The 23,530-nt window shown below is 32.8% G+C and overlaps 1 protein-coding gene across 4 annotated transcripts in view; it reads left to right on the top strand.

The window, feature by feature from the left end:
- Nucleotides 1-21,514, top strand: part of LOC113392927 (homeotic protein antennapedia-like) — a 164,688-nt gene extending 143,174 nt beyond the window's left edge. For all 4 annotated transcript variants that reach the window (XM_026629554.2, XM_064216546.1, XM_026629555.2 and 1 more), the window contains 2 exons: nt 2,855-3,712; nt 18,980-21,514. In XM_026629554.2, coding sequence (XP_026485339.1) covers nt 3,052-3,712; nt 18,980-19,230 — 912 coding nt within the window. In that variant the 5' untranslated portion in view covers nt 2,855-3,051 and the 3' untranslated portion in view covers nt 19,231-21,514. The remainder of the gene's footprint in view (nt 1-2,854; nt 3,713-18,979) is intronic.
- Nucleotides 21,515-23,530: the final 2,016 nt, after the last annotated feature.

The raw sequence follows: 23,530 nt of genomic DNA, 5'->3' as shown, positions 1-23,530 counted from the left end.
TACAATTATTGTGAAAACCTTTTTTTTTTTTTATTACTATATGTGAATATTAATATTTTTTTATTAAGCTATAGTTTTTGCATATCACTTCTAATATCCAGTGTTCTATGAGTTAGATAATGTATTTTAGTGTGATTTATGTAAAACTAGCACTTTAAATATGTGAGCTGTATCGTGGTTTTCGCGGTAACGCGTAGCAACCGAATGATATACCAATATGTAATTTTTCAATTATAACAGCATAGTTATTTATTACCTGTATCACATATACCGGAGGCCATTGGACATTTATTTAACGTCGGACGCGACATCTATTTCGCGATGTTAACACTTCGTTTGATGATTCTCATTAGATTCGATGTTCATTTTTTTCGTTTTAATAAATCCGTATCATTTATCTTAAAAAATAAGTTCCGCTACAATTTCAATTAATTCCAAGTAACAAAGTCTATATAATAAATTGCACATTTCGTCAAATAATTAATAAACATCGTCGGATTTGTGAAATGAACGAAAATACAATATTATATTTTCATTAAATCACTACAAAGAAATGTATTCAAGTATCAAACACGTAAACATTCTTACGAAACATACGAGTTATTTATTTTTATGTTTAAAAAAGATACTAAGCTTGAAAACGCTACAACCTTTGACTCCTTCCAGGAAGACAACATTTTTCCATAAACTTAGTGGCAAACTAATTACCTCTCATATTGTATATAAACACCGTAAACAAATTATTAGCATACGAATGTGATCCTTAAAGTAGTCGTCGTAGAGATCAAATTACCGTATAGCCGTATAGGTCAGCGTGGACGTATCAAAAGGGCATGAGAACGCCTTGCTCTAAGTCTGACTCAGAACCAGTCGTGAAATAAATCAAACCGGCATACTCGGTTATCAAATTATCAAAAGCACGTGAGTCTGTTAATTTCCTCGTCGGTCAGTTTAAAGACATGTTCCTTGAACCGGGTCTCGCTCCGAGATTTTATCGTAAACTCGTAATTGCAGACTAGAAACATTAGCTCATATACGTTAAAGATTAAAAAAATAGATTAGCAATCGAGTAACTAATACATTTTGGGTTAGTGTTAACCTGTACTTAATTCGTAATCGTTTAATTATAATTATTAATAAATCATTAATTATTTTGACGAACAAGCAATCAATCTCTTTCAAAGGGTTATATAAGATTTAAAAATTAGTTTCATTTATTTCTTTATTCAAATTCAAAACATAAACTGCTTTACAATTCATAGATTTAATTAAATTTTTAATCATGGTTTGTACTTAAGTATGGTTTGAATCTTAGCAGGCTCCACATGAGTCCACTTAATTATTCATCTCTAAAGTAGGCTTTCGTGTTCTATTGATAATTCAATCGAGTCAATTACAAGTCTATATTTATATAAGAATGTAAATATTTTCACGAAACTAAGAGAAAATGAATTATTAATGAGTTGTCCATGAATATGACTGCGCTGTAGGCCCCTGCATAATAAATCTTAATGCAGAAGTTTTTAATGAATCAAGATATTTTAAACGTGTAGTACTTCGTAGATTGGACACAGCTAGTGGTTGGAATGTAAATGGAAATTGAAAATTAAAAAAATGCGAGGGTCGTATCCCGCGGGGGTGCCGCTAAATCGTAAATTTAAATTGTCCATCCCTCAACATGCAAATTTTCCGAATAGACATACTTTTCAATTGTGTCTTGGCACTGAACAATTGCTATTCGAAAGAATTAGACTTTGTATTTGAAATATAGGTTTTAAACGTATTACCGTTACCAACATAAGAAATAGTAACATAACTGGAAAAGCCTATATATTTACTTATTACCTTTATGAATTAAATTAAAATAAACATATTTTTACTTTTTATTTATATCCAAACTTAGGGAGTAGTATTTGTGATGAACAGTATTGTTTAAAGAGAGGCCGCCATCATTAACTGTCGCTAATGAAGCTTGAATCTTTGGGTTTTAAATAAGTGAGGCAACCTTTAGGGGCGGTACGATTTTCGAGTACCTAAGGCGTACAATTTTTTACTCAATATATGACTTTAACAAACCATATCAAAACATGCGACGACGTGACTTTTGAACGACGTACTGAATCTTTTCAGTAGCGAAGACGTAGCAAATGGTCGTAAACAAGATTATCTGCGGACACTTCTCACAGTTCTCAGATATTGTCTAAAATATGTTTTTTTTTTCTCATGATGTACAATATTAGTATACATTTTACTAGCAATGACATTTTGTAAATTCTAGTAGCTGTCGTATTAAGTACGTCATAAATTTCACACTTAAGAACCAGTAGTTTTAGATGTGATGATAACGTCGCGATTTCGGTGGCACTTGTCCCTCAAAATTCAAATTAACGTCAGTGTAATGTTATGTTGTCGGGCAGCAGTACGGTTGTCACTCATGCTCCATCAACTGCTGCGAAATGTCGAGGATGTGACACCGGGTCAGCCACGTGTCGTACAAGACGTGACATTATTTCATCTTTCTGTCTCATTTTTCTGAATTCGCTTCTTCGTGGCTGGTTCGTTTCATAATGTACCGTTTAGTTATTTCAAACGTAGGGGGCCATATTGCAATCATATTGACACTAATAGGCGTTTACTCAAAACTCATAAGGTTTTATGAATGCATATGGGCTATCGGTAGTAAGCTGTTCATTTTGTTGTGAACTGTTAGTTCAGTGGCAACACGAAACGCCTCGGGCAACTCAGTAAGCTCGCCAATAATAACATTCTAACGATCGATAGCAGTTAAATATCCCATACCAATTAAAAATAGTTTATTTATATCCAACTAAGTGCATCAATCTGATCTTTTCAGATTCGCCGAGTTTCTGATGAGGATACACCGTCCGCTGGTACATCGTGAAACAACTTCAGTGGGATCAATCGCTGCTGTGTAGTGAATGGAATCCGAAGTGCTTGTGTAGTGACTGATAGCGTGATAGTGTCGGCCTTAGTGGCCGAAGTCCTGCGACGGAAGATACGGACGCGAGCCACGCGGGCTGCGGGCCCGCGATGAGCGCTAACAACTGCGACAGCATGACATATTTCTCAAACGCTTACATGCCAGACATGAGGAACGGTGGTGGACACGATCATCAACAAGCACATGCGCACTATGGCGCTGTGCCACAGCAGGGACACGAGATGGAGGGATGCGACCAGCAGCTCAGGCCGGCGCAGCATCATTACCCCGCGCAGCCAGCACCTGGAATGCCTTACCCAAGGTTTCCACCCTATGACAGGTTGGGGTATTATCAACAAATGGAACAAAATGGATACCGGCCTGATAGTCCATCTCAGATGGGACACATGGGTCCAAAAACAGATGGTTACGGCCCAAATGGTCATCAACCCCCAACTCCTGCAGTCTACACGTCTTGCAAGCTACAGGCAGCAGCAGCTACGGCTGGTGGAGTGCCTGGAAGTCCCCCTTTGGAGCAGGCACAGCAGATGCCGCATCACATGCATCCCCAGCAACATATGGCCCAGCATGGGATGCCACCACACCAGCAACACCTCATGTACCCTGTGGACGACATGCAGCATCAGACACAGATGCCTCCCATGCATCAGCAGTCAATGCACGCGCAACAGGCACCTCCTCAACAACCCCCGCCAAATACCAATGCGTCGCTGCCCAGTCCACTTTACCCTTGGATGCGAAGTCAGTTCGGTAAGTGTGAATTTGTTATATCAATCTTACATTTAAAATTGAAAAAGTATGACTATTCTCAAGATCTTTTCGGTAGTCGTGTTACGTTAAAAGTAAAAGTTAATTGGGTCTGACGATTTGCACAATATACTAACAGGTAGCTAAGAAGTAATACAAAGTAATTTCCAAATTCATTTATGCCCCACGTGCGCATTGATGACGAACAAAAGTGCCAAAAACAATGCCGTCCGCTCTAATCCCGGGTTATTTATGGGCTGAACAACCATTCAAAAGGAATTTCACTTTTCATAAAATTTACAACTTCGAACACAAAAGCGCTCACCTTCTGTTTTGCTGACGCCGATCGTGAACAATGCGGTTTCGAGTTACGCTACCGTCTCCTACTGTTTTTGAAATTGTCTAAGATTTAATTTATGGGCAAGTTGGTGATTTTACATTACTCCATTGTGATCGGTGTCATCATTGAAAGTGCTCTAATGCATGCAATTTTAGTTTGGTCCGTACATTCGCGCTTGCTACTTAAACTAATGGCAGCATGTTCAACAATCCTTGAAGCGCGCGAGTGATGTACATACAAGTGCAGTAGTGATGTGTAACGTGGAGTATCTCATCTATTAAGTGAAATTTCAATTGAATTGACATTAACATTTCACCATATCAAATATAGTTCAGGTACATTTTTAATAATTAATTTTGATACTTTTTGTTTTAGTATTTACCAACTCTTACGATCACTGTAATAACAACACTACAGTTGTCTTTTGTCTGACGTTAGAGTCTTACAATATTAAACACTAAACTAAAGCGATATAATTATAAGTTTACAGGATTAACCGCAAAAGATCTTTAAATTTTTTTAGATTTCTTACACATCTCACTGAGTTCATTGATAAGGTCATTATTTAAGCAACAAAATTTTACAACGATACAAGCCTTAGTATAAATTTACTTCTGAAACAGCTCAGTATTAGCTATATGTGTAAATAACAATCCGAATCGATTCGCATTAATATTATCAATAAGACATCATACGTTCATTAAAAAAAAAAAACCTATTCAAACAAAGTGTCTCTGAGATTGTGATCACTATCCAGTTAAACAGGAATTCTAACGTATTTATGAGAAAATGATAATTAAGATTGTGAAATCTTTCATCTTTCTAAGTAGGATTACCAAAAGGTATCTTAGAAAATGAATTAAAATATTTATCATTAATCGAATATATATATATTATTATTAATTATATTTAATACTAAAAATTAAAACATTCACGGAAGTAGAATGACTAATATGCTGCCTAAAATATTTCCTCTTTGTATTTTATAGGTCAATAATAGATATTAAAATTGTATTTCATTTCATTCTGTCTATTTTAAAAATAAAAATTGTTTGCATATTCTCATTATTTTGTTCAGAGTTTTCAATGTAGTTATTTGTGCAGTATTGAGTAGTAGATTATATTCTGAATTATAAAAGTTATACGTTAAGTTCAAAATAAAAGCTAGATTTGGGTGCAAAGAGGACGGAAATAAAAAGGTTTGACTGTTACTAATATTTGCATGCGTTTTTATTTCCAAAAATAAATGAATACATTGTTTTGCTATCCCTACATAGTTACAAGGCGTTTAACCTCGTTCTTCTTCAATTGGAAGAAATTAGCGTTGAAACCTTTGTAAGTCATAACTGTTATCTCGATGGATTCCATGTAAGATAAGCCGTGCCAATTTTGATTCAGCTCTTAGAACCTCCTTAGATCAAGTAAATTAATAAGAAGATTCAAGCATTTGATGTGACAGAGATTTATTATTATTGTAGGTTTTCGTAACGTAGGTAATAAAAGCATTTGAGATGATGCATTAAATCCGACAGCTGATCGTGTATCATTTAGGGTCAATTCATTTTGTATTTGATATTCGTTGACTTTAAAAATGTGTGTATTTATTTCGTTCAAAAGATAGTAACAACTTGTTAAAATATTAAGTAGTAAATATTCCTAAAGAAGGTTTAAACCATTCACTATTTCTCCATTTCATGGTTAACATTATGCAAAAAGCAATGGAAATAATTAAATTTTGTTAACAAAAATAGGTAAAATTAATATTGTATATTTTTTTTAGAAAGGGATATATATTTTTTTCTGATTGAATGAAAAATTGTATCGTTATGGAATAAAAGAATTAACGAAGAACTTCGTTATGTAGATAATAACATGGTTTATAATTAAGTTACATAATTACATATCAACAATTTCTTGAGTTGATATCAATTTTGGTTGTACGTGTATTTGTTACAGGTACGTAATTTACACTAAACGGGAAGAAATACCAGATAAAAATGTCAAATAGAACCACTTAAATATAATACTACTACTTTAAATAGGTACCTAAACTTATTTGTAATAATTATGATAACGATTATGTAAATGTATTGCTTATTATGTATTACACTAATTGATTTACAAATATAATAATAAAAATGAAAGACACTAACAAGAATACTTGAAAGTATCAAGACGATGCAGAGAAAAGATAATTATGAACTATAAAAAGCGTACTTGAAAAAGGTTCAAACACGACGACAATATTATTAGAGAATGAAAAATCCAACGTACTCTAAACAGTAGCATTAACCGCACTTTAAACTAAGTTTAAAGTCCTCATACATACTTGAAACTTCATCATTAATAATCTTCGAAATTCGTCTGCCATTTGGAAAAAAAATGAACCAATGGGAACGTGGCTTATGTTGTTTTAAAATAGATCGCTTCGCTCGTAGCAGACAAGTCGTTAATCATTGAGGAACAGAATCTTACACCTACTCACTAATATGTAATAATATCCATCTGCTCTGCGATTTATATACAATACAGCTTATGTGGATTGAAAGGATATCGTATGACCAATTAACTTGCTCTAAATTCCGTTTCATCAAAATATACTCTTGATTTGAAATGAAAATATATATAGTATTGTTTAATGATATTCAACCATGGGTCCTGTTTACCTTATTAAACATTTTATTTTTATTAATATAGGAAAATTATATTTTGATTTTTATGTTTTAAATTATTCATAGTATTAAGAAACCGTAGTTGAAATTACATATAAAATTCAGCCTTAAGAATGCAAATTTTCGTAATAATTTATTGCCATTGTAGTACCTACATTATATTATTTTAAGCTTATAGCGTTATTGACTAACGGCACAGAAAGATAGAGTTACCTAGTCGAGAGAAGGTAGACCGCGATAAGTCGGCGCAAATCGAGGTGGAAATGGAAATATAATGGAAATCGCCTCCCCCCCTAAGCCCCCGCGTACCTCCTCTCCGCATACAATGCCGAATGGACGACTTGTTACATTTCATTGTTCAGTTATCAGCCCGAAGGCTTTTGTGAAGGCCCGATGATTGAATACAAGAATTTGTTTTGCTGCCTGCTTCTGATTTTCTACGTTTGCGAATGAAAGCCGAGATCGTTTGGTATTAAACGGAATGAGTGTTCGTAAGATTTTGTTGGCAACTCAGCGACTTCTAGAAAATAATATAGTTTTAAAGTTAAACAAAATTATTCCATTTATTTTTCGAATTGTCATATTATGACAAATTTTCGTAAAAAAATGTATACAAATCATAGTTAAAGTATTTAACGCACTAAGATTTACATATAGGTAAATATATTTATTGCGTAAATAGGCGGCCGATTAAATGGGCCACCTGATGGTAAGCGGGCACTTCTGCCTATATATCTACCTACATTGGCGCCGTAACGATAACATTTTAGCTTATAAATATCACATCAATATTGAACGTCTGTATTTGTATCAATAAAAAAGTAGGTTTTTTTAAAGCAACCAAACGCTTTACAGAAACGCATAAATGATTCCGTATTAAACTGTTAAGTAAAGCCACGCTTGGCATTTTTAAGGCTGAAGATGTATACTACAGATGGCGTCATCTCCATTAAACGTACTTATTGAGGAAATACAATGACATAATAGAAACGCACATTATTTTTCCGCGTTTCCGAACGAAACCATTTACCTACTCACGGGTGATAAGAGCCATTGTGGATTTCATTCACCACTGATCGATTGCCGATTGTCGCTTTAACAATGACGATGAATGCTTCCTTAGATTGAAGTTCCGATTCTTTAGTAACAGGGGCTCCCCTTCAATCTTGGTACGCATGAAAGCAACTTGATTTCTCGAAATGCTCGTGAAATTACGAAGACTTTAGATATTTTCAATAGTGCAATTAAGAATCATCGTAAGATATAATTTATATCGAGACGAAATTAAATTTAACTAGAAAATGTTTATCTGTTTTCCTTACGGATATTTTTATCGTAAACTCCTTGGATTTACATTGTTCTACTTACTAGTAATAAATGCATAGGTATATAATATTATAAATAAATATTTTAAACATTTATTAAATTTATCCGTAATTTACAAAAAGACCTTACTTCATAACTAAATTTATATTAATATACACACCTACATAGATCATTTTTAAGAAAAAGTAATAAAAGTTCATTACAATAATTGATTTGAGTGATAAAAAGTTTAATATAAAACAAAGATTCATCTAATTTTAAACAACGTCTTAATTATAAACAATGTTTAGTGAGTGTTGGGTTGACATTGATTTGTCTCTTCTCCTTCTACTGTTCTTGATTTGATATTCAAAAGAAGAAGACGGCGTTGTTCAACTAGCCACGTCCTAAACAACATTGTATATAAATTCAAAAAATCCACATTCGCCCTAAAACCGTAATTTGTTTATAAATTTCAAAATAACGCTCAATATTAATAAGTATTATAAATGCGAAAGTAACTCTGTCTGTACTTCACGGCCAAACGCGAGAATCGAATTTGATAAAATGAACATAGGCTACTTTTTTATCTGGCGACTAATTCCAATATCGCGAGCGAAACCGCGTGTGACTGTTAATATGAAAACATTTACGTCTGTAAATCTGTTTAACTATTATTAAATGAAGGAAAGCTATTCTTTTCGTAGCTTCCCCTTGTTTACACATGCTGTTATTTGCATAAATATTTTTTTTTATTCAGAGGGGTGTAGTGACTGTAAAAATACAAATCTAATTTCGTTCACCGCGAGCTTTCCGGTGCGGCCCGGTTTAGCCCGGTAGTGCCTCAGACGTTGAAGGATGGTTTTCGCTCTTCTTATTATTTTTGAGTTCAAAGACGCCGAAACAGGATACAGAAAATAGAAATACAGTTTTAGATCGATGTATTTATAATAGTTATAGTTTATTTGAGTGTATTCTGTTGAACTAGTGATTATTTTAAGAAATTTAATAAGCGCTTTTTATAACTATTAATTTCGAATAGAGATTTTTTATCATTTATTTATTTAAAATTACAATATCCATATTTTACATTTAGAGTAAGAACGTAGATTTCGTAAAATTCAGTGATATGTATTTCAACCAAAAAATGTACACAACATTCACAAATTTTAACATGTAAACTAATTTTAAAATATTTTATAATATAGACAAGACGACAACGACAGAAAATATGGATATTAATGAGTACTGTTTAAAGCCGGTCTAAGTAAGCTATAATTTTTGGAATTTATTCACCGAACAATGTGACTCGTGAAATATGTCGATCATATAATATCAATATGTTTAAGAGTCATCTTATTAAAATATGACAGATTCATATATATTTTTTAATAGAATGAATGTAATAGTATCAAAACAGTATTCCTTCGTTAATAACTAGTCTTATGCAAACTACTGCAGCTTTAAAGTTCAACGTAATAGTACTGCCGTTGATTAATAGATGGCGCTGTAAAACGAAATATGATATTACATGGTTCCACATTACCAATTTAGAAAAACTAAATTACGTCGAAAATTTAATAGACAACATATAAAAAAACATATAAGACACCGGATATATCTAGTAGCCTATTTTTTGTATAATATATTTGTATTGGTATTTTAAGTATCCGTTGAAAACTATGCAGGTATCTGAGCCTAAAATGTTTTATATACCTACATAGATAAAAACTACGGAATAGTTTTTGACGAACAAAAAATCGGGTCTTATTAAAAACCATTACATCCTATAATTACACGCCTACATCGAAAAACGCCAATCCCATTAATTCATGTCTGACGATGGAGAACACACACATAGGCAAGGATCAAAAGGGTGAACACACACGCAGAAAATGTTGAACATAATATTGTATTGCCCTATAAAAATATATTTCATTAATTTAAAAAAGGGTTTTATCAATTTTATTACTTTCGAATAGTAGCAGATTTTATATTTGTCATTTTTAACTGTCATTTGGTAAAAAATTAACATTGATATTTTATATAAACAAAATTAATCTAAGTAGATATTATTTAAAAATAGACTTAAACGATAAATGATATAGATTATTAATTTAATCGTAACATATAGTTATTTTCGTTTCATTTCGTCAGCACTTTCTCGATACTTCGCATGTTGTCCCGAAATATCAACTACGAAATTGACTAAACTGCAAACTTTGAAAGAAAGTTCTATTATCTGGCAACATTCTAAGAAGCTATCTATCTCTTTTCATCGCGATATCACCATCGCTCTCTCACACGAAGTTGGGATAGCTTGCCCTACATTAATTAAACGTCGGGTTAGGATGCCAATCAAACTTTGACCGCCGCTAAGCCGATGAAGCCGAACTTATTATGTGGTATTAAAATTCAATTTTCTAACCCGAAGCATTTCGAATTGAAATGGATTCGTAATAACATGGAATCATTAGGATATTAAACGCCATATAGCTAATGAGTATCCGTAACATGCGCCCTGCTATTATTATATGTAGTTACCGTTTAATAACATGTACATATGGATGATAATGTATCTCATTAGAGATAAAAGTTAGTATCATTAGTGAAATAAAAAACCTTGTATCACATGGCTCGTACACATGTGCAAGTCAACGGGGGCACATAAATCATAGTATATCATAGTTATTCTTATACGTAGTCATATCGACGGGCGGAAAAAAACCCCTCGTTTCCTGCCCGGGGATCACACATGACCGGGCTGTCTATCTGCCAGACCCGTGTCAAATATTCTCTGGAGCGGAGACCGCCCCCAGGCGTCCGGCAAGGGAGCCTCCTGGGGCCTGCCGTCCCGCGGCGAACCTCATCTCAGACCCTTAATGCGTTCAATATAACTAGATGAATTTTTCCGTGTCCGTTCATAACCACCTCACATTGAAATCGAATAACTACTTGTATGTAAATGCAATCCGTGCTGTCGCTACGGTCGGAAAAGTAACTTACACAATCAGGGTTGTTCGTGATTGAATACTCTCTATTTCATTAAGATTTTCGTGTTCATGACGGGCGTTGAAAAATCGCCCTCGCCAACACCTTTCATAACTTTTCGCTTCGTGATCCGAAGCAATTACTCATATTCTATCGCCTTCTCAAATATTCATTCTTGTTTTCTACAGCAAATTATTGTAATGGTTCCAACAGGCTGTAATTAGACTGAGGAAGGGAGCAATGTTATTTTTGAAATAGCTGTTTTTTCGATTATCTAAAAGCGCTATTAGTTTATTACCCGTCTAGTTAATTACTTTGATAAAAAATAGAAGTGAAAACGTATGTATAGATCGAAACCGTATAAAATATGGGATTGAAATTAATTACACGCGTAGGTAGTGTGGGTGGCGGAATGGTGGAGTGGCGGTGTGAATGGCTCGGTGGCGAGGTCGGGTAGGATGTCGCGTCGACAGGCGGAGTCGGGCGGCGAACAAAGCTCGCCAGCCTAACAAAGACGTCACCGGCCGTGGCTGCGACGCGGAGTTATGGCATCCATTGTGCGCAACAATACCCAACAAACGAGTTTGTATAAGCTATTAGGTACGCGCATTAATATATATTTTTTGTTCGCCTGAAAATTTAGCATTCCATTACGAGGGAGAGAAATGAAACGCCCGCCGCATGAATTATATTAAAATATATTTGAATATTTCATTTGACACCTTTTTTGCGGGCGGAATTTCGTTCAATCCCCGGCTCGAGTCGCGTAATTTTTAGCGTACACCGAAGCGAAATTTTCGGTGAATAACATTCCATTTCGGATGCGAAACACGACGGGAATCAGCGTCGACACAACACTGACTGATGGCTCTGTATTCGCGATATAAATTCTTTTCGAGGTCCGACCAAATGTGTTTTGTTATGATTTTTGATTACAACCGTGGAATACATTTTCCTTGATATTAATAAACGTGTAAATTGACGCGATTCGTATCTTTCTCACAGATGCCTTGTATCTTTGATATTGACAAAAGCACTTTTATATATAGTGGTGTGGTATTAATAAGTCACTTAAAATATATATATTAATAATATTCACCATTCCGACAGATGATTCAGATTATAATTCGATAATATCAGTAGATAATGAATGATAAGTATAAGTCGACTTCCAGCGGCAATGAATTATATATGCATACAGCCTACAAACTTCATGTTTCTTTATATTTCATTCAAAACATACAGAAACGCCGATTGTGTGTATTGTTATGGAATGCGAAATAAACACCATGATATTTAGTAATTTCAGTGTATGCTGATATAACTTTTTAAATCTTAAAATAAACTAAGGTCTTATCGGAAAATAACGAGTCTTCACTGTACCATTCATTATCACACATGCCATTTTGGAATAGTAACTGAATTATCCAACTAAGGAAAGGTACATAATAAATTCAATTTTGAGACATAAAACAGACAGAGACAGAGACAGAAAACATTGTAGTACTGGGAAATATAAGAGTTCACAAACATCCGCGGGAATAACCCTGGCACTAGGCAATAAAAAATTAATTAAAAAAAAAACTCGCCACAAGGTAACACATAGAGAAACTTATTTAAAATATTTAATCAAAGAGAAAACATCTATACATAGATCAATAAATAAGAACTCTTTCGTAATCAATTTATGGAATACAAAAATAATGCAATGAAATTTTATTAAAATACATATTATAAAATAAATAATAACAACAAATTAAACGATTTTCGAAATCAATTTAAGTCTAATATGTACGTATAGTACGTCTGAATAGCTTTGAATCTAGAATCTGAAAGACCGATTACTTACAAATACGCTGCCTATATATTCGACTATAGTAAGAGTCATTAGGCCGTTCGTGAACATATTTTGTTACTTCGTATACATAGACTGCGTCCGCCCAACGTCTATGATTAATGAATATAAAGCTAAAAGGTACTCGTAGTAAGTTTTCTTATGCCATTTGATTTCAAATCACGAATGCTCCTTATCTTCTAAATAGTATGTAATGTACTTTATTTTATTTAAAAAAACTTTACATGAATTTGTTTTATTTTAATACTTATTATGTATATATATATATATATATATTACCTTTCCTTGTTGAATGATAATAAATATTATAAATACATTTTAACATTGTTATTGAGAAAATTTGTGTGATTAGCTGTTACGCGATAAAACTTAAATCAAGGCGATTAAAGGAATATTTTTTAATTATAAAATTTAAATGATAATGATTTAATTTACCTAAGCCCACTAAAGGACGAAAGGAGCAGGGGTAACAGCATAACACGTATATACATAGTTTATATTTGTTTATCTATTTTATATTGTTGTATATTAAAACATTCATATTCAATTACCACTCTCAGTCGTTGAAGGTTTTAACCAAAACGCCTTTAAACGGATACATAAATGATTTTGTCAGTAAACTTTTTAATAAGGACATATTAGAGTACTTGATCGATATTAGTACACCAATCATTGTAATCTGCTTATAATTGCCTGGTATGAGTGGTCACCATAGACTAGTACTGCAAGAAGTGTAAGCGACTTCTTGGTGTTCAGAGGTTAAATCACTACCCAACGGCATTTAAGATAATGTTATGTAATATGTACTGTACGTGTAATTGTATTACCTACTTCGGTAATACAGGTTATTGTGGTTTGATGGTAGTGTCTGGGTGGTACCTACCCGGACCTGCACTAAGCCTAATCGATTAATTGTTTGGATAAAGTTATTTTTACCAAAGAAAAACTAAATGTTTTGTTTTTATATATACATATATATAACCTGTTATTTTTTAGTCTTGATTTATCTTACTTAACATCTTCGTATATGAGTTAACTAATTTTATATCATGTGCTTCAAGTAGATAGCAGTAAAAGTATCAGCGTTCGCTACTAAGCGCTAAGAGCAGGATCGCCGGTTTTTTCAATCACAATGAAATATTTTAAGACGTATTTTCTAGACTATATATGTGTGTCTTTCAGAAACAATATACTTACCACCCATACGAAAATTAATGATTAACATTTTTGACAAATTTATTTAGTTTTGCGTGAAACCGATACTAGGCACGGAATATCTTTTTTTATGATATTATAAAACTTGAATATGGATTTTATACTATATATTCTTATAATATTCATTCAAAAGACTTATTTTATCTTACACTAACAATTAAGCAAAGTTTGACCTTCACTTCCCAGCGATCGCTTAAACCAGCAATTTTATTTACGACGTGTAAGCGTTTAAGAGAAATTGCATTAATATGAATACCCGTTTGATATCATGTACGGTGTTGCAATACACAGAATGGCATGTTAATTCCATAACAGCATAAATAACAGACTTTGGCAAAAAAAACTGAACCCAGCGACTCAAAGAATAAAGTTATAATTCGATTGTGTTCATATCGTGTTTTATTATGATTTCATTGCATTCGAACGTATGAAATTGTAGGACATGAATTATGGATTGTCGATATCGCTTCAAGCTGTTGCTATATTTTTTTCATATTCCTCTGACGCGATACCGCAACGAATTAAATTAAAATCTCTTTTCACTTGTCATCCCTTGATGAATTTGATATTTAGGCTTTTATTTCGTCAAATATTTTTAATGAATGCTTTATTGGTAATAATATCATGGAATAGGTACATGTATACGACAAAAGCTTGACTTGCGATTTCATACGTTCGTGTCATAAACTATATCTTCTTTAATTATCTTAATTTGTATGGCATCTGTGTCAATTCGCTGTTAAACATCAGCGTTTAAATTAGACTGTGAAATATATTTTAGTATATCATGTATTTCAAATAATCTTACACGCTTCTTTTATACCTACTGCGTTTTTATTTATTTCGTCGATGCACTCACTTCATCGCACATTTTTTTAAAGATATTCGTTCAATCTTAAAAATAATAATACATTATTTGTTTAATTTTACTTGATGGCCCAGTGTCGAGAATCTCTAACTTGGTGTTGAAGGTAAACATCGTGAACCTGACTGAATTAATTTCTGCCATATATAATCAATTGCATCCAAGCTTTAGAACAGCCTCGTAAAATTAACTGCAAATCTTCTCTTCAAGAGCAGAGGAAGTCTGCCTCACCGTGAGACATAATAAAAGCTTTTTTCCTTTTATTTTTTTAATCGGCATGAAAAAAGGAATATTTCTCAATTTGGATGTTTATATTTTCACGAATAGATTTGCAAAATTCTTTAATTTTGTTTGAAATAGGTTATTCCGAAATAGTCGTTTTAAATTTCGTAATGATGACTTTCGGAGAAGAGCAACTGACAGCAAATCATTTGTGATTGCTGCCATATATGTTATTGAAGGTTTTTTTGTTAGAATACTTTTATATGCATGTAAAAACCACTCTACCTTGAAACATTTCAAGAACACGAAGTCCTTGATGTAGGAACCATACTGCTTTTTAAGCATGCACGAATATGAACAACTTCATTGAAACAACGATATAGTAAAAATGTGAGGTTTAAACTTATAAGTATGTTATTCTTTGTGCTCTCGTACAGTGTATAAAGTTGCCTTATAGAGAATGCCTGTAATATTAGTGTTTAAAAAAAAAGTATTATACAAATAAATAATAAATATTCGTATCATTGGGTAGGGTTACTGGATTTTTCGACCCTTTAACTTCTGTGCCCTGCCCCCTATCGCGCACGTAATCAGTACAAATGTGATTCGAGATAGTATGAACCCGGTCAATATTTTAGCACGCACTTTATCCTGATAAATGTTACCTGACCCTTAGGTCTTAGGATTAGTTTTATAATCTTTCGGCAATCGCAGTGCAAGTGCAGATCCAGATTAAAATTTTAAATCAAACAATAACTTCTTGAAAATAATATTAAAGCAATTAAACTATGTAGTTTTCGCGGACTTCTGCCTAATCATTTATAAAAATCATGTACCTAAATAAAGAAATTGAGAATATCATTATGAATCTATAAAGAATTATTTGTATTCGATTTGTAATGAAATCACTTCAAGAGTTCTCAATCTCACGCGTGTCCACGCTAGTTGTGAAGCGAGCCTGACTTTGTTCCCCCGCTTTGATTTATGCGCGCCCGGCGACACATGCAGCGTTGCGCCCGACGTACGACGCCCCAACTGCGATTCTGTACGAAGAACACGAGCGGGCGAAACGCGACGTTTTAATTGAGCGTTTGTTTATCCACGAGTTGAATGATTTATTATTTTAGTGAAACTTCCTCGGGAGTGGTGAGAGCAGATTTTAAATGTCGATTTTTGTGCAACATTTCTTTATGTGGATAGCATTTTTTTATGTTTATAACGCAGAAGTAGTTTAACTATAATTTATACTTATGATGTATATTTAATAAGTTGTTGTTATGCATAGATTAAAAATAGTAGTATATTTACATTGATTTGCAGAAATCTAAATAACTAATTCTCAATAATTACTTGGAGAAGGTAATGATAGGGCCAAGGAGCACATAGAACAATTTAAATCACCGATGCTTCCGATTTAAAGTATTTTATTATAACATTTAAAATAATAAGAATAATAATAATAATCATTACTTTAGATATATTTCTAACTTGATTTCCAACTATAAAAAAAGTCAGTCAAAACATTCGATTAAAACGTTTAAGTATTTATTCGTGTGACTAAATTAAGCGGTTTCTCTCGGGCCGCGGGCGTCTTGCCCGCTCAGACGCGTCCTTAATGCTCTTATTACGTACGGTTTAAATCTGACGTCGGGATCATGTTTTATGCATCTGAGTGCGCGATGAAACCGCCAGTGTAATATATAAAGCCCGTTGGGAAGGGGATTTCATGAGCTCTATCGTATATGATTTTGCTTCACGTCTTTTGCTTGACGTAAAATTCAGTTTTAGTTGTAGATGCTGCTCGTGTAGCCGTAAATATTGTCCAGCTTATTGTTTAAAACATTTTAGAACACTCTATCGTCTCCTTGAAGTATTAGGAGTAAAATATGTTTGCTGTAATATCATGAAAGGAAAGTAATCATGTATTTATTAAAACCATATATGAAAATAAATTATAAGAATGCCGTTTAATTCGATATTGATATTTTGATTGATTCTCACTCAATCGTTCCAATCAATGACGCTAAAGCTAGTTGGCGGATGTTTTAATGACAAGTCTGGTGATCTTTTGCATTCTTGAATGCAACCCAAAATACGAGTACGATGAGGCTGTTATCAATTTCCTGAGCAACAAGTGGGCGATAATTTTGAATCCAATGTTGCAAGTCCTGGTACTTGTACGGAACACTGGATCCCTTTCATGCACTTTCACTCTTTGTTAAAATGTCTCTTAATATATTAGCCATCGATTTTATTACGTATAATTTCAAAGCAGATATAACGGAGACAAATGAAAAGTGGACGTGAAGATTTTACAAATAAAATGCTTAATCTAAGAACACGCACTGTGGTATCTTTGACTGTTCCGAATCGTTTCTTAAACTTATCATTAGCAATACTTGACACTTTGTTTGTTCCAATAAGCAGAAATTAAAGATAGATACTTGGCGTTGATTTGTCACACTGAAAGTTTACAAAACGTCGCGTTAATCATAGCGACGTCGTATTCGTTTTTTTTCTAAGTTATGAATATTGTCTTTCTGGGAAACAGTGGGCAGGGCGACGTTATTCGCAATGTAATCCAAGTTTCGTGTCGGATTTTCTTCGAAGTTCGCGTGTTTATCTTGTATTGCAAGTTGTTTGCGTGTTTCCGTTGAAACGAAAATAATCAACCGAGTTCAACATTATAGACAACTTTGCGAAATTTCATTTTCTACTGCCCGAGGTCTGTTTATAAATTGCTTTATAATTTAAATAAGTCTTATGCGTTACACATTTATCGTTATCTGTAATGATGTTTACGAAAGTTCGGTTATTGATGTCGACATAATAATGAATGGAACTAATTAATTATATTAAAAAGAGAATCTTGTTCGAAGATCAAATTCTCTACAATTTAGATGCAGTTTGTTATACTCTCAGTATATCATTCGAACACTTTTTGCTCCAAAGTCTGTTCAGCGTCAGATTTGTCGTATTTTCAATTTGAAACTTAAATTACAGTTCACGGCATATTCTAAACGTGTATAATGGGCTTCGTATCTTCTCGAAGAATAATGATTACAAAATGAAAAAGCCCTGAGGCGTCTTAAATTATTTTAATTGGCTTCGGTAGCGATGTGGCCGCATCTCCTCAGATAAATATGCGTATCGTTTGAGGAATATTTTATGACAGATTTCTGCAATATCGTCAGACACGCCATATGTCTCAATACGTGAAATCCATCAATAATTCAGGTTTTATATTTTTTATTTTATGTTATTGGATTATAATTCGCACGCAAGATATCAATATCAGATTAATTATCTTTGAAATTGATTATTTTTTATTTAATTATTGTATTTTTGGTCTTGTATTTCTGTGAAAATGACAACGTTTCGTTTTCTTAAGTAAGGTAGATTGTACTCATCATCGTTGTTTTATTAATTTATATAGTTATTCGATTACCGTATTTTGTGCATTCAATTAGAAATAATAATGAAACAGGATAATCTGCTCGTAAAGCAAAATCCGTGATATTATTAGTATTTAATAATTATATTAATGTTAACTTCGTATGATCCATTAAACTTAGTACCACCGACAGCCAAGAGAAATGCCGAACAAGCAAAAACAATTAACAAATTGATAAGCTCAGAACAATTTTCAATTAACTTCGCCGGCAGTGTTCGCTTTAACAAATAACCACCATTTGTCAGAGATGCCTATGCAGTTTTTAACGTTATGTTAATAGCGGGGCTGGTCCGTTAATTTAACTCATATATTTTTTGGAATTTAATAACATTTGCTCTTATCTGATTTCAGAACGGAAGCGGGGACGGCAAACGTATACCCGGTACCAGACGCTCGAACTTGAGAAGGAGTTCCACTTCAACCGGTACCTGACGCGGAGGAGACGAATCGAGATAGCGCACGCGCTGTGCCTCACCGAACGCCAGATTAAAATCTGGTTCCAGAACCGGCGCATGAAGTGGAAGAAAGAAAACAAGACCAAAGGCGAGCCCGGCTCCGGAGACGAACCGGACAACATGAGTCCGCCCACCTCGCCACAGTAAAAGCCTTTAGCTTAGTCGATGGTCCGAGTGAAGGATCGGTCCGTTTCAGATTTAACCCAACGACACTGAGTTGGTTTGTGTCCATTTATTTTCATATAACGTTGAATTTTGTGCACCGGAATGATGAATCTGAAACGATCGATCCGGCGGCCGAAGTTACTAGATCAGTTTAATTTGTATAAATTGTATGTTGGACTTTTCATGATAATATTACATTATAACTAATACGTAACTTAGTGACTTGGCATAAAGAGTAATGATAGTGTGATGAAGAGATTTTTACAGTTGTTAAGTATAAATTAATTTATAGAACAATCTCAATACCAATAATTACCAAAAAAGCAGTGTCTATGATTAGTAAAACTGCATCAACGCTGATGTGATTGTCAACATTATGTACCTAGTTTGGATATTATTTAAAAACTGCAGTTAAACATGTTTCTCTGACATATTATTTCCTTGACGTTAAAACAAAGTGCTTGGTTTTTTTTCTCTCTATACATTTTAACAGATTTCATGATGTGAAATGTACTTATCGGTTACGGAAAAAAAATCTCTTTAATACTATTAATTTATCCGGCTCGAGCACTTTGTAACAAATTGATAAAAAAAAAAAAACTATTAATATTGAATTACAAAACCATAAGGACCTCTTATAATTAACCATTGATAAGAAGGCAATTAGTAACGATATTGTTATTATTTAATATATTTGATGTTTTATTTCTAATTAAGCTATCGAAATGCTATTTTGTACATATAAAAAAAAATTATAATTTTTAGATTTTATGATTATGTACAATTGTTTTAGTGTGAATAATATTATTGATATGAACTTGAAATCAACTAGTTCTCTAATCGATCTTACAGGAACTAGTGTTTTTATTTTGTGAATCTTCTCTGATTTTAACTCTTACTTCGTAGTTGGAAAGGCCAGTTCTACAAGTGCAATGTATACGATTTTTCGATGACACATATACGTAATTATAACTGATAATAAATTCATAGGAAGTCTATTTAATATTATTATTAAAAGTTGAAAGGGTGAAGCTTGAGAAACTTAACGCACTTTATTGTATACGGACGAGAGTTTGTAGCAATACGATGATGAAAAATTAAACAAAAAAAAACACTTAAATTCGAGTATCATGTATACAGAGAAATTCACTTATAATTGTAATTATTATAGTGAAACAAAAGTTACCTTCGATCCGTAGGTGCGGTGGAATTTACTTTTTATCTTCATTTGAACCTATATGAGATGAATCTAAGTAGGTACGGGAGGGAAGTGTACACAGTATACCAAAGTTAGAAAATAAACTGATTGATCAGTGATATAAAGCCTCGGACACAGAGAGGCGAATTTTATTCGGCCATTTCAAATTATACGAGTCTCGGAGACTAGAATGGTATTTTTATAAAATCATTGCCTAACGAAACCAATATACGTAAATATCGAACATTAATTATTTACTTGTAACTTGATAGTCTTACGAATAAGTACTGTTGAAACAGAGTGTTGTCTGAGATGTGGGAATCGGGATCCGTTATACGTTTGTCGATATATTGTAAACTATTTATTGTAAATTGTTTTATTTTTCACATAGATCTTAACTAGAGAAAGTTTTTAATAAGAACTCAGTGAGCCCGTTTCTTCTTACACATAATTTTTATTTGTGCTGTGTTCGTTAAGTAATGTAAATTAATAATTGTATATTGTCGATATTTACATTATATTTATTTATTGATTTTGCTTTAGGTTCGCTAATTCACGTCTTTATTATGAATTGGACAGTGTCGATGGCTGTCTGGCTGGGATGCATTTTGTTAATATGATTTAAAATTTGCTCAAATATTTTCAATTTATATTGTATTTATATAGTTGAACAATGTTCGCTTGCGTTTATCGTTTTATAACATTTTATGGGACATTGTACCAGAAATATAACAAACGTTTTCACTAAGTGCAATCTGAATAAATCCCTTGCCAGATGGAATATATTTGGTTTGTAAAATAAAAAAAAAAAAGAAATAATATTAGTTTTATAAAATTTAAATTAAGTTTCGAATGTTAAGTCTACTGACTGTTCTTGAATTAAAAAAAAAAATTAGGTCCGTAGAAAAGTTACTGGGAGCCTAATTGGATCGATTTTATTTACCATAATTTCCTATCAATTCAAAATTTATGAAATATAACTATAATTAGTAACTTAATAAGGTTAGGCGAGACGATATTGTCATAAATATATAAATACATGAAATTAATAAAGCATAATGATTGTAATTACAGATTTTTATTGTACCATTACCTTGTTTTACTCAATTTTCACCAATTCAATCAATCCATCAATTAAAAAAAAACACCCACAGACCATATTATATAAACCTAAAACATATTACGTTTACTTTTATTATAAAAAAAAACTACTCAAATAATGTATCATTAATATATATATAATTTGGATTATATAGCTGTACCTTATACAATTTTTTTTTTTTTAAATATATGTAAAAAATATGTGAAGAGCATTAAATATTGAATACGAAAATGTCTCATCAAAGATCCGAGGAAGTTTTCAAAATTAACCATTAGATGTCGCTACTAGTAGCAACAACTTTATCTTATAAATGTTTCGTATTCGAGTTCCGAGTGAGTATCGTGTTATAGAAAGTTAATGTTACATCGAATCAGAATTTCGTGTAACGTGTAGGAAATTTCATAAATGTAGCGATTTAACGACGAAATAATGAATCGCGTGTAGGCTCCGCTCTTGCCGTGTCAGTCACGACCGATTGGGCGGCCCGAATGTTAAAATTGCTTTTTTGTTTCGACACGAACCTTATGTATTACTGTCTAGGTGTGGCTGACGCTAATGACTATTTAATAATCTCCCTTCCTACGCTGAAGGCGAACCATTATGTAAGGTGAACTAATGCGATTTTGACAAGTTCGAAATTGAGGCAATTATGGTTTTGCAGGGTTTTAAATAGCCATGTATTTGTCTGTATGACGTTTCATATAAGATTTATGTGGCGGAAGTAGTTTGAATGATGGTGATTTTTTAGTTTGATGTTTGATGATAGAATTAAAGGGGAATTATGTTATAGCGTAATTGTATTTACGCCGTGCCGACATCAAAGTTTTTTTCTGCCATACAATTATAAACAATTAATATAAAAGATAAATAAATATTAGATTAATAAATATTACAATATTACTTTCTTCTTTAAAAAATTAAAGAAGAAAGTAATATTGTACAACAACGAAATAATTTTGATCTAATAAATTATCTAAATAATTATTCAGAAATGCTCTATATAATTAAAGTATCAAAAGTGTCTCTACACATTTGTCTTGTTGCATCGCGAATATATCTGTGAGTTGAAAGGTCAGAGTAAATTGGTCAGTCAGTCATCTTACAAATGATAGCCAAGTGTGATTTATGGCCCCTCAGATGTGCCATTGCACTTGATTCAAATTGGGTTCACGGCCATACTGAGATAGCGTTGTTCATATGTACACACTTAGGAACTAGTTTACTATGAAATATTTTCATTGAATCTATCTATTTATTTTTATTATCTATTATAATCTTAATTTTAACTCATCAATCTGAATGACGTCATGATACTTTTTACTTAATTTTAATTAATATTTATTCCTGGTGAATATTGTAAGTGTATGATTATTTGAAGTTATTTTATAAGATATATTATTTATTAAAAATAAGTAAAAAAATATATTTATAAGGTGTTTGAGTTTAATTTGTTTTCTTATGACTTTGTCAAATTGAATTGTGTTATATTGTAATGTTTGAAACAGCATTTGATATTAGAGAGATTCCTCGCAAACTATCGCCTGTAGGCAAGAAACTGAGATTCGATTTTGAACATAATCTTGCAGTAGGTACCGCCTGACTAACGAGCATTCGTCTGTAATATAAAAAACCAAGATTCAATTTTGAGCATTCGCTTGCAGACAAGTAGGTTGTTTTTACTATGTCGGACGAATTGTATCCTTACAAGTTGCGCACTGTAATGCTCAACTTCTTACTCCGTTATGCAATAATCGCATCTGAATTGTTACAGCACAGGCGAATGCTCTCGATGAGGGGCCCTGATATGAAAATAATTACTAGGTAATTGTAGGTACGCCTTAAAAAAAATATAATTTTAAGATATACATTTGTATGATGGGAACTTTGTTGAAAATTAACATAATTGAACATCAAAAATATGACTCTAATTTATTAAACATCATATAACTATCAATACAAATTGTCTTGTAATAAATACAAAT

This window comes from Vanessa tameamea, chromosome 12 (genome assembly GCF_037043105.1).
Source record: "Vanessa tameamea isolate UH-Manoa-2023 chromosome 12, ilVanTame1 primary haplotype, whole genome shotgun sequence".
Taxonomy (NCBI): Eukaryota; Metazoa; Arthropoda; class Insecta; order Lepidoptera; family Nymphalidae; genus Vanessa; species Vanessa tameamea.
The sequence above is the reverse complement of the archived record's forward strand: the minus strand, read 5'-3'. Positions and strand labels throughout refer to the sequence as shown.